This window comes from Haliotis rufescens, unplaced genomic scaffold, assembly GCF_023055435.1.
Source record: "Haliotis rufescens isolate VD_foot unplaced genomic scaffold, xgHalRufe1.0.p SCAF_3, whole genome shotgun sequence".
NCBI lineage: Eukaryota > Metazoa > Mollusca > Gastropoda > Lepetellida > Haliotidae > Haliotis > Haliotis rufescens.
In genome coordinates this window covers 32,099,544-32,113,347 of record NW_025964001.1, presented here as the reverse complement: position 1 = coordinate 32,113,347, position 13,804 = coordinate 32,099,544, and the positions used below count along the sequence as shown (strand labels likewise).

The window sequence follows — 13,804 nt, the reverse complement described above, 5'->3', positions numbered from 1 at the left end:
TGTGTGCTGGCCGTTAGCTCCTGTATACTGTAGACAGTATTGACTCTCCGAGCCATCCTAGTGACTGCTGGCCGTTATATCCTGTATACCGTAGACAGTATTGAGCCTCCGAGCCATCCTTGTGACTGCTGGTCGTTATATCCTGTATACCGTAGACAGTATTGAGTCTCCGAGTCATCCTAGTGACTGATGGTCGTTACCTCCTTTATACCATAGACAATATTGACTCTCCGAGTCATCCTAGTGACTGATGGTCGTTACCTCCTTTATACCGTAGACAATATTGAGTCTCCGAGCCATCCTAGTGACTGCTGGTCGTTACCTCCTTTATACCGTAGACAGTATTGAGTCTCCGAGTCATCCTACTGACTGCTGGTCGTTACCTCCCTTATACCGTAAACAATATTGACTCTCCGAGCCATCCTAGAGACTGATGGTCGTTACCTCCCTTATACCATAAACAATATTGACTCTCCGAGCCATCCTAGAGACTGATGGTCGTTACCTCCTTTATACCGTAGAGAGTATTAACTCTCCGAGCCATCCTAGTGACTGCTGGTCGTTATATCCTGTATACCGAACACAGTATTGAGTCTCCGAGTCATCCTACTGACTGCTGGTCGTTATATCCTGTATACCGTAGACAGTATTGACTCTCCGAGTCATCCTACTGACTGCTGGTCGTTATATCCTGTATACCGTAGACAGTATTGAGTCTCCGAGTCATCCTAGTGACTGCTGGTCGTTATATCCTGTATACCGTAGACAGTATTGAGTCTCCGAGCCATCCTAGTGACTGCTGGTCGTTATATCCTGTATACCGTAGACAGTATTGAGTCTCCGAGTCATCCTAGTGACTGCTGGTCGTTATATCCTGTATACCGTAGACAGTATTGAGTCTCCGAGCCATCCTAGTGACTGCTGGTCGTTATATCCTGTATACCGTAGACAGTATTGAGTCTCCGAGCCATCCTACTGACTGCTGGTCGTTATATCCTGTATACTGTAGACAGTATTGAGTCTCCGAGTCATCCTTGTGACTGATGGTCGTTACCTCCCTTATACCGTAGACAGTATTGACTCTCCGAGCCATCCTAGTGACTGATGGTCGTTACCTCCTTTATACCGTAGACAGTATTGAGTCTCCGAGGCATCCCAGTGACTGCTGGTCGTTACCTCCTTTATACCGTAGACAGTATTGACTCTCTCAGCCATCCTAGTGACTGCTGGTCGTTACCTCCTTTGTATCGTAGACAGTATTGAGTCTCCGAGCCATCCTAGTGACTGATGGTCGTTACCTCCTTTATACCGTAGACAGTATTGAGTCTCCGAGCCATCCTAGTGACTGCTGGTCGTTATATCCTGTATACCGTAGACAGTATTGACTCTCCGAGTCATCCTAGTGACTGCTGGTCGTTATATCCTGTATACCGTAGACAGTATTGAGTCTCCGAGCCATCCTAGTGACTGCTGGTCGTTATATCCTGTATACCGTAGACAGTATTGAGTCTCCGAGTCATCCTAGTGACTGATGGTCGTTACCTCCTTTAAACCGTAGACAGTATTGAGTCTCCGAGCCATCCTAGTGACTGCTGGTCGTTACCTCCTTTATACCGTAGACAGTATTGAGTCTCCGAGGCATCCCAGTGACTGCTGGTCGTTACCTCCTTTATACCGTAGACAGTATTGACTCTCCGAGCCATCCTAGTGACTGCTGGTCGTTAACTCCTTTATACCGTAGACAGTATTAACTCTCCGAGTCATGCTAGTGACTGCTGGTCGTTACCTCCTTGATACCGTAGACAGTATTGAGTCTCCGAGCCATCCTAGTGACTGCTGGGCATTAGCTGAGCGGATGTATACTGTAGACAGTGTGTTGGCTCTCCTAGCCATTCTAGTGACCGCATTAATGTTGACTTTCATTCCACAGTCATGTGTTTTGATATGCCCGAGTCTAACTGAAATACAATGCGTGTCTCGTTCACAGTGCTACTACTGCTGCGGGCACTGCTGGTACTACTGTTTGTACTACTACTGCTGCTAAAACAACACATACTGCTTTTATTGCGATAACAACTATTATTGGAACCGCTACTACTACTACTACTACTACTACTACTACTACTACTATCATGGGCGGATACAGAGGGGGGTGGGGGGTGGGTGCGGGGGTGCGCCCCCCCCCCCCCCCCCCCCCCCGCCCCCTCCCCATTTTATTTCGAAAAAAATCTTTATTTCTGTATAAATTACCACCAAAGACAATAAATAGATCTTAACTGTGCACCCCCCCTTTTCAAAAAAGCTGTATCCGCCCATGACTACTACTACTACTACTACTACTACTACTACTACTACTACTACTACTACTACTACTACTTTTACAATTGTGAAAGGGTAGCTCTGTCACCAGTGTGTTGCCCACATGGATACAGTCCGTGTGTTAAACCAATTCCTGGCCTCGGTGTTGCTCCAATCGCTTACTGTAACTACCTTTTCCAATTTCTCTACCATTGGCGTTAGCACTACCATGTTCGCTGTTACTACCACGACCATGCAAGCTACCACTGACAGGGTTAAACGCACCTCCCACCACTTCGTGTGTTTTGCTTGTATGTTTGAGAATTTACATTTAAAACGTGTCGCCGAAACGTGTGTAACATGGGGTCGATCCCCTGCGCATTATTCCCCAGGGCTGTTGTCGAGTTAGCTCTGTGGCTCGCATTAGCATAAATCAGTTCCACTTTTTGTAAATTGAAATGCGAGTGTCCGACCTCGTGTGTTCTCACGGCCTGTACACAATGGTTTCAGATACACTCAGTCCCTGTGCATGCTGAGACTAATCACCTGGGACCCACTTCAGCTGTCATCTCGTCTTTCTTAGTGTCAGTTATATGCGCATTGTAACAACAACGCACTCAGGTTTGCGTGCTTATGTGGGTTATGTATCAGAGACGACAACGAGCTGCGTCAACACCATGGGGAACAGCATGGCCAAGCGCCTACCTACTAAAAACTTACAGTCTGCAAACTACACAGTCTTTGTTGTTTGAAGCCGAAGCCCGGCTATATCAAGGCCATCCTCGATTTTACAATCGACCAGTGAGTGACATCATGAGCAACAATGAAAGCCACATCGTCATGATGACACACAACCAGCTGTCACACATTGGAACCACTCGATCCCAACCTGGCGCTTATCTGGCTCCAAGGTACTGAGGAGGGTGCGGCGGAGCAAGCAAAGTGTTTGCATGTATCTATTCGACCGTGATGCATCGGTTGATCTGAACACAAAGTCAGATATAAATAAATAAATAAAGTTTGTCAGACTTCCAGTGGTTAGTATCATGAGCACCGACCATCGTGGCAAGACACCATCCTTATTAGTCACTCACGACAAGTATCGCGTACTTGAGATCTGTTGTAACCTGAATTTACAAGTGGCCTCAGTTCAATATGGGTGGAGTGAGTGAGTATGGGTTTACGCCGCTTTTAGCAATATTCCAGCAATATCACGACGGGGACAGCAGAAACTGGCTTCACACATTGAACCCACGTGGGGAATCGAGCCAGGGCCTTTCGGCATGACGACGAAAGCTTTAACCACTAGGCTACCCCACCGCCTCCTTAATATGGGTGGAAGTCCCAGGTCAAAGGTGTTTATAGCGACAACACATGTGAAGGCCCACACCGGTAGCATCACCTAAGATCTTAATAATAATATTAAAAGCGACAAAACCCGTTCCATATTCATAAGAAATCTCAGCCAAAAGCAGAGTCAATTGTACGATTCCCACTATATCATAAAAATCTTAAGAATGAAACATGATTTAATCACATGTAGACAAACTTTAATGTGCAAATATTTCATAACGTAATTTCTCCTGATAACCCTTTGTCAACGATATCCCCCAACGATCTTCTACGCACGGCATCATGGGTAATAAACCCTCATTTCAACTATAAACCCCTTTTGAACTTTTTTTTTTTTTTCATTGTTTAACGCCACAATTTTCCAGCTATATGACGGCGGTCTGTAAATAATCGAATCTGGACCAGACAATCCCGTGATTGATATCATGAGCATCGTTCTACGCATTTGGGATCGATGACATGTATCAACCAAGTCAGGGAGCCTGACCGCCCGACCCCGTTAGTCGCCTCTTACGACAATCATAATCGCCTCTTGGGACAAACATGGTCGCTGAAGACCTATTCTAACCAATATTTCTACGGGTCTTTGACCTTTTGACCTTGGTCACAATGAAATTCAAAAGATGGCCAATCTTTGCCCGATTTACCTACCTGGGTGCCGCTGTACGTTAAGGTGATCATAACTCCCATACCGTAACATAGACTTACGACAGTCGTAGCGCTAAGGTTGATTGGTGCAACGACACTCTGAACTAGAAATAAAAGCCGCCTCATCTGTTTCATAAACTGGGCGGCAAAAGAAAGTATAGGTCGAGTTCCATGATCGATAAAAAAATAAGAGGTTTTGTTGTGAATTATAATATAATCTAGGGAGGGGTAACATCCACAGTTTGAATAAAATTGTTCAATCACAGGTAATGTAAGCTCAAGGTAAGCAATGATTGGGTAAGAAATTTCATTTTCAAAAGTTGTTTGAAATGTGACCAAAAAATTGTCAGACACACAACAAGTTCATTGTCGACACAGTTGCCTTCAATAGCGTGTATGACCTCCAGCTGCCTCAATGCATGCTGTGATACGCCGCCTCATCGATGACGTCAGTCTTCTGATGATGTGGACTGGAATCCGTTGCCACTCGTCTCTCAGGGCCTGCTGCAATTCTTGTGTTGACGGGAGGCTGATGGAGTGCTCTAATCTGTCTGCCAAGATGGTCCCACAGATGTTCAATAGGATTCATATCGGGTGAGTGGGCAGGCCAGGGCAAAACGTCAACGTTCTGCTGGTTTAGAAAGTTCCGAGTAAGTCTTGTAGTATGGGACCTGTCGTGTTGAAACAATGTCCCCTGCTTTTGGTTTTGTAAGAACGGAAGCACAACTGGCTGCAACACTTGGTCTCTGTACTGCACAGCGTTCAGGTTTCCCTGTATAATCATATAGTCTTCTGATCTCCACAAATACCGCCCCACACCATGACACCTCCCCCGCCGAATGGATGGACCTCTCGAATACACGCCGGAGCCAAACGTTCCCCCTTGCGTCGATAAACTCGTTCTCTGCCGTCATTTCGAAACAAGTTAAACCGACTTTCATCAGTAAACAGCACTCGACGCCAATTTCTCACTTGCCAGCATCGACCCTGCCTCGCCCATCGCAGTCTCAGGCGTCGATGTTGAGCAGTCAGTACCATTCCTCGGGAAGGACGATATGCTCAGATTCCAGTATCACGAATTCGTCGTAGTACTGTACGTTGGCTTATGGGATGTCCCAACGCTGTTGCTGCCGTTACGAATCTGTTGCGCAGGTGAATGAGCCGTATCTGACCATCTTCCAGTGGTGTTGTCACTCGGGGTCGTCCGGTTCTAGGCCTGTCCTGTGTCCTCCCTGTCTGCCTGTACCGTTGAATCAGCCTGGCTACTGTCAGTGGTATACAACCAAACCTTCTGGCAATTTGGACCAGTGTTGCCCCCATTTCGGCCACACCGATGGCTCTGTCTCTCTCTCTCTGCTCCAGTGACAGTCGTGGCATTTCTTGTGTGTGCTTTCATCACGTGTGGTTATATCCTGCAGACGAACGCATTTATACATCTAACATGCACGTGCAGTTTATGACATAGGCGGGAAACCTGTTTCACCATTTTTTTGTCACCGCACGAGCGCCGTCAAAGGTGGCGCGTTCGGGTGAGGTGTTTTTTGGTACCTGTTTCTGGGCAGTCATATTCCCAATACCCACTTTCCACTAGTTATCGCTGTTTTTAGGAAAATTACAAATTGCCAACCTATACTTTCATAGACCTTTTTTGGTCTATGCATAAAGATTTAATGTGACAAACAACTTTCTTCAAGACCGTGTGACAATAGGGATGACTTCAAATTTCCAGTAGCCAACTTTCCGTGTCTACATTTCACAACTTTTGAGGTACAATCCAGCATGATGGTGTTGTTGTTTATTCAGCAAGGTTACGTAGGCCATCGGCCCATATCACAGCAGTTGTACAGAAGCCATTATTGTAATTGGAATTTACATCAGCAGTTTTGTCCTTAATTGCATAGACTTATATATATATACATAGTCAAATTTCTTTGGATATTAAATTCATCACTTGACATCAAGACGTTGAATTTATGTAATGTGGGAAATACTAGGTATTTTTTTGGAATGTACTGTTCACGCAATTCGGCAAACACCGTGCATACAAACAAGAAATGATACTCATCCTCAACAAAACCTTTATCACAAACATTGCAAAACCTTTCTTTTCTTGGAACATTTGCATATCTGCCAGTCTCAAGTTTTAGTTGGTGGTAACTAGATCTAAACTTAGCTAAAGCTGCGTGAAATTTATGCATAGAAAAATACATAGAGTAATTGAATGTTTTTGCACAATGTGACAAGGATGCATGCCAGTCTTGCTGATAAATACATTTTGCTCTTACCAAAAATTCTGATAAAAGAGAAACATGTGGTGGACATTTCCAAATTTGTCGCATCAGTGACAAAAATAATGTCCGATACAATTCCTTATTTTTTATCTGAATCACATGTTCCCGTGTTTTGTCAGATGAACAATTTACTTGCCTTTGCATGAGTTTGTGAGGGGCGCCGCTGATGTGGAAGACGTGAAAAGGCATTAACATACTATTTATATTACTCTACATACGGCACGTCGTGATTTCCCGATATAACATATGACTGTTTGCTTTTACATATAATACAGCTTTATGTCCTGTTGTTTAACACCGTGTTATTTCACATTGGGGCGATGGGGTAGTAGAGTGGTTAAAGCGTTGGTTCGTCACTCCGAAACCCCGGGTTCGATCCCCAACATGGAACGATAGCTTGAATGTTGCATAAAGCGACGGATAACCGTATATTCAATCACAATAAAACTTACAATGTTACTTCTGCATATAACCCAGCGATATGTCCTGTCTGTATGTGTAATATGTTTTTATATATTTGTTACAGTTTAACAACTGAAAGCGAATGCACAGTATTTGCCTTGCCATTTACACATGCCCGTGTTTAATGCGAGCGAAACTGTTCTTTACAAATCTAAACTTTATACTTAAAGGATTTGAAAGGGCAATGAGCCATATCTTAAGAAAACGGTGCATAACTCAACGTGTGTGATCTAGAACCAACCAGATCAGATATCAGATATGTTTGTTTACAGCAAGTTGTTCACGTAACACCTGATCGCTATTACATTAGATCTGACCTAAATCATGAGCGTTTTTTTGAGGTATTTACGACATTATAATTTATTAAGATTTATTTAACCTTCTTGGTGATACATATATATAAACTTCATAAATATTTCAACTTCATTATTCTTATTCGTAAAGGTGGACATCAATCATTTGAACAAACACACACACACACACACACACACACACACACACACACACACACACACACACAGAGGCATGCACGTCGCTATATAGGTGCACTAATCTTGGACGCGACGTAAAACCCTATTTCACCTTACCTCACTACTACCACCCCTAAATATGGTCAGTGTGGACAACCAACGCCTTTAAAATGTGTGTTTAAGAATAGAAAGATTGAAATCCATACCATCATGCGTCGCTCTTTAATGACAACATGTACAGAGACTTTAATCCTTATGAGGCGTCAACAGATGGCGTATTTCCGTTTACCCATTTTGCGTGACATTAAACATCAGCGATTAATCATACGGACTTAATTTCATGACAAAGATAATAATTACTCTTTCCTCATCCATCATTGTCAATTTATACACAAAACCGCTGGATATATCAATATGGATACTTCCTATTACACACCAACCTCAAGCTTACTCTACATCATACACAGAGGACATACAAAACAAACAATTTGCGTTTTACGCCACACAACAGTAACAAGTGAAGGCTAAGCAAACAACCCTGTTGTAGACCTTATTTCTCTCTTAAACAACACACGTATAATGACATACGGCTAAACAAAGATTGATATATTATGCCATACTAATAATAGCTTACCTCCGACTCTGATCGCATCATATTTTGGGTGCTCATTTAGTGCTATATCAACTCTGAGTGACCGAGAAAGGTGTTCACTCCTCAAGGAACGAGCGAAACTGCAAGTGAGTCTACTAAAGGGCATGCCAAGCTATAAATAGCAGTGTTACGCTTTAGCGATTTAGGGAAGAGGGCCTTTTGTCAAGGAGGGAATTTATGAAACGCATTTCTCAACACAGAGCGTATCGCTAGCGTTTGTCCGTGACATTCTTTTGACATGCTCATTAGATTGTTTGACTGAAAGGAACAGGTAACAGAGTACCTGGAAATTAAAGAAACAACGTTTTGTTTTCCATAGGAGATTTGATTTGCGGAGTATGGTTAAAGACGTCAGTGAAGTGTGTCATTTGATAAAAGGTTTCTGTATTTCAAATTGATGTAGTCAGTTAGAAAACAACAGTTTCGTCGGATAATTTTTAAAATGGTTGTTTTATGAGCGATGCTAACCTGTTTACAGGAGTACACAGTCGAACCCCGTTGTCTCGAACTTAGCGGGACTGTATTGTAACTTCGAGACACTCGTAATAAAGTGGCAACTGTGATAATTTTCGTACTCTGTATATGTAATACATGAAGGATTGACAAGACGTACATGTACACCAGAGTGAGTGGCACGTGGTCTTGAATTATTTTTTTGATGTAAAAAGTCGATATCGGCTACAATCAGCATACTGCCATATTCCAGTTTAATATATACACACGAACCTATTTGTCCGAAACTCAAAACTGGGATTAAACATACAAAGCATATAACTGGAACAAAGTTAAGCATGATCCATCAGATAACAGAAACAAAATATATCACATTGTCAATTTTAAGTTAATAACATTTATATAAGAAAAATAAACATTTGCCACATCTACATTTATGTATCTACATGCACTTCATTCATAACCCCTGGAATACCATGTCATTATATAACAATATCAACAGAAAATAAATATATTTATTTGAATAAATATATTTTTATACTTACTTTTGAAAATCACACTTTTAATAATACTAATACTAATGCTACTACTACTACTACTACTACTACTACTACTACTACTACTACTACTACTTATAATAATAAGAAGAAGAAGAAGAAGAATGTTGACTGGATCATTGTTTCTACTTGGAGAACCAAGTTGTACTTGTCTCTTTGGAATTTTAAATTTGATATGAAACCTTTTTACAAATGCGTCAAATGAAAGTATCCAACGGACACCATGTTTATCCAATTCTTTTAAAACCCACCTTTCTTACTGATGTATTTGTTTGTTATTATACCAGATTCTTTCTGTCACTACGTTTAACAATTAAAATATCAAACATGGCAGAGGCATAGCCAGACATATTGCCAGACATATTGCCAGACATATTGGCAGCAACTAACACGGCGAAACGCACTATACTTCATATCCCACCATGACTTCGAACACCTATAAGTAAGAATGTTTTATGAGTCATTGACGGTAGAAACTGTTTGAACAATTTTCAGATTATTCTTATCTTTAGTTTAAATATTACGAAGTACTTTGGTGCTCAAAGGAAACAAAGCCGCCAGGGCAGAAACGCTCCAAGTTCTTCAGCTGTTGTGAGAATTTACGTTTTGAAGCACACCCAGCTGAGGAGGCACTGCAGGTAGCTCAAAGGAGGCAGGAGAGATGCAGAAGCATTGCTATGGTGTCCTAAAGGTTGCCGTTGTCGCCGAATGGAGGCACGGTCGCCACAGTCATCGTTTAATGCACGCTGTTGGTCGCCCAAAGGAGGCAGAAGCATCGCCCAAATTGAGGGAAAATATTTCAGCAGAACGCATCTATTACCTGGTGACCAATGGGCAACCACTATGCCTTCATTCTGCAACAACGGCAGTGATTGTGCCTTCCTTCTGCCTCCTTTGAGCCACCTTTGAACAACCAGCCTCCTCGGCGACCTTTGTGCGACTGTTTTGAACAAGTTCGAAACTTATCGGCGATCATGGCGTCCATTGCGATGTCTGAACCTCCCGTGTACCACCTTGGAACGACCTAGGCAACCATTTTGCCTCCTTTGAGCCACCAACGACGACCTGGCAAGTTTTATGGTCGCACACGGGAGGCACAAAGGTCGCCATTCTGTGTAAGGGCCCCATTAGACGATTGGGCCACCCGTGTGCCATCCGAAGAAGCAGAACGTGTTGCATCAGATGATGGCTTAGGTTTTCTGGGATTCCAAGGGAATTCTTCTTGATGAAAGAATTGCCTGGCAAGCGGCATTGCAAATAATGATGACGTATTTTCTGGTTTAACCACTAGGCGACCCAAACGCACCACACCAGGAGGAGGCCTTCTTCATCAGTGCGATCCAGGCACTCCATCATCATTGGTAGAAGCGTGTGGACCGCGGAGTTGATTATGCTGAAAAATATTAGCAAGGCTCCAAAAGTTTCAGCCACCCCCAGTATACCAAAACAGTTTCCTCGATGTGATCCTAGGTAAAAGTAGGAAACCTTCTTACTAAATAGGCTACAGTAGTGTCATAGCGACTGATTTACGACAACCATTGTCTGAATGAACATTTAACTCCAAGGCCATCTTTGAGCCTGTTTCGGTCGTGGAGCAGGATACGCTGACTTTTTCGCGAACACCTGGTGCCATTACTATTTTATATTGATTCATAAACACATGCTCATGATATAGTCGGAATCGTACAATCGACTCTGCTTAATGCAGAGATTTCTATTGGGTATTGAAAGGGTTTTGTCGCTTTATATACACGAATCAAGCCGGTTTGTCTGCTTGCTTGGTAGCATTAACCATACAAATGTTGAACGAACACAATAGAAACTGTTTAGGCCGAGACAGTAAAACTGCCCCCCAACTCGGCTCAGACTTGACTGCTGCATCATATGGTTTAGATTGAAGTCCTTGGCTGGTCCTTCGGGACGTCTTGAAACCGACATATGTTCAACATGAAGGCAACTTGTATTTCAAAAACGAAGATTCATTTACAAACATCATTAAAAAATGTTCAGTTAAGTTGAAGGACATTTTTCGTTCTGTATGTCTTCATGTGGCACAAAAAATTGCAAAACTTGTCCTATTTTGATAACTGATCCTGAATTCAAATCTAAGTTTACAGCTAAAACATATTACACAAAACCTTTTGTCAAATTAAAAAACTTCATATATATGACATTGAATGTACTCTTTGTTGATTTATTTAAGCTGAAGAGACACAACAGAAATTATCCACATTAGTCAGCCAGCACAGATCGGACATCAAGAAAATATTTTCCATTTGTGTCTACCAACATTTCAATTCTGAAAATCATTCAATCCTTTGCCAAAAAAAGTTAGGATATTGGAGAAAATATGACATCCCTCTAATAGTGACTTAGTGAGTGAGTTTGGTTTAACGCCGCTTTTAACAGTATTACATTTATATCGCGGCGTGTCAGCTAAATGTGGGAGGAAAGCCCGAGGTGATCCTGACAAACCTAGAAACATAATACCGGCGAACCGGGGTTCGAACCAACAATCTTTGTCTGAGAATGTTACTTAAATTTAAAGCATCAATTCCCTTGTTTGCAAATTTCAAATTCAAGAAATTGTGGTCTTTGTCTGATTTAGTGGAGTCCGTTTCTTGTTTGGCCAAACGTTTCATAGCATATCAAGAACTCTACTCTCCAGTCGATACTGTGGGCTCTTACCGTTTGTAAATCCACCCATCAGCAAAAGTTGCTGAAGTCGTTTAGTTTCTTTCAGTGACACAGAGTATAGTCTTGTTCTTACTTTGTGTAGGGGGGGGGGGGGGGGGGGGGCGGTAGGCCCAGTTGTCTAAGGCGCCGCGATTCGCTGTGTAACTTCTCTATTGTTGGTAAAACAAGCTTCGTCAGTTATTCAAATATGGACCAAAATACCGCGAGCAACCTCCTACCAATTGGGATCACAAGTTTAGAATCATTATTGATGCTGTCGAAGAATATGCTAAAAATTATTGTAAAAAAGACAGGAAACTGTTGAATGTATTTCAGGGTGGGTTAAGTCAGTGCGTGATGTTGTCATTGGTTGAATGCACAAACAGAATTGGAATAAACTCATTCTGTCCCAGCCAGCTGTCATCCAAATGCTGTCTGCCCTACATAAAAAGTTTGTAGTTGTTCCCACTAACAAGGCCTAAAAAAAACATAACCATTACATGTCAGCATCACTACATTAATTGATTGATAAAAACAAACTTGGTATAAATGACATATAAAATAAAGCCACATATAAGGCCAGTATGTTAACTGAGGAAGAAATCTGCCAAAACCATTTTTCAGTTCTGTCAAGTTTTCATTTGACTCTAAAAACTGAAGACATGTCCATTCTTCTTTTGTACTTGATTCCAAAGCTCCATAAAAATCCGTACAAAGACAGATTTATTGCTGGGTCAAGCAAATGTACCACCAAATCGATGTCTCAAAGACTAACCATAATCCTTAATACAATCAAGGAAGGACTTTCTTTATATTCACAGAAAGTATTTGAGACAAGTGAAGTTAATAGCATGTGGATTCTCAAAAACTCAAAGGATTTGCTAGACTGTTTGCAATCTCACAAGAAACTGTGTATAATGTTTATTGCACCTTTATATACATATATTCTCTCACAAGAAACTCTGGTTGCCAAAGGCCATTCCGATCAGTTTCTTTACGATTGTATGATTGCCGAGAAGGGTCCTTGTTCCATGTGCGAGTAATGTAGCGATGCAGCAATATGATGGAAAGATGGAGCGATGCACAGGGCGAATGATGGCACGATGGAATAAGACAGTAGTTATGTTGGATGGAGCGATGCAGCCATGCGTTAGATCGAACGATACAGCAACGGGGCATTTAGTTTCATCGCTTCGGTTCATAGTTTCTTTGCACCTCTTCAAAGTTTTATCGCATCACTTAGTCATGTTATCGCATCGCTCAATCGTTTCGTCATTCGCAACGTTACACGACTTCATTGCGTCGCGCCATCGTGTCACTCCATATTTCCATCGCATCGTGTCATCGATCAAAAAATCAAACGATGGCCATTTTCAGCCGTCATATAATTGCTTTGAAATCAACGTGTATTTCGTTGTCTGTATTTCTGGTATTAATGCGACTAGAAACAGACTCTTCCTATAGTATAGAGCCCTAGCTGTGTTTTATGTCTCGCCAATGGTGTATTCCTCATGCATTAAAATCCTATATTTAAAACCATTTAGTCTTACGGTTGAATTGTATGTTGATAGTTTCTTTCAACCAGTTTATCGACCGAGAAAGTCTATTCGCGAACACGTGTTACCCATCTTGATCTGTCACACATCGATAAGTTATAACCATCTGGCATTATCTACTCTCGTCGTCGGTTGTAAGTATAACATTTTGATCTGGCTGTTGTGAAAAGGTCCAGGAACACTGAATATAAGACATATTGATTAATGTAATCGTTCGCGCGTCACGCCAGTGACCCAAGACCATTCCTTACAATAGGTGTTTGCAAGCTGAAACGAAAAACGAGAGTTGCCCGGCAACAGTTTGATTGTCGACATTTATAAAACTAGGCTCTTCCAGCGGGGATGTCGTCATCAAACCTCTCTCGTCTACGGCCTTGGTTTCATTGTC

General features: G+C 42.1%; 1 protein-coding gene across 1 annotated transcript in view; it reads right to left on the bottom strand.

The window, feature by feature from the left end:
* Positions 1–8,287, bottom strand: part of LOC124129767 (solute carrier organic anion transporter family member 4A1-like) — a 28,815-nt gene extending 20,528 nt beyond the window's left edge. Inside the window, exon 1 of the mRNA XM_048402867.1 lies at positions 8,157–8,287. Coding sequence (XP_048258824.1) covers positions 8,157–8,192 — 36 coding nt within the window. The 5' untranslated portion in view covers positions 8,193–8,287. The remainder of the gene's footprint in view (positions 1–8,156) is intronic.
* Positions 8,288–13,804: the final 5,517 nt, after the last annotated feature.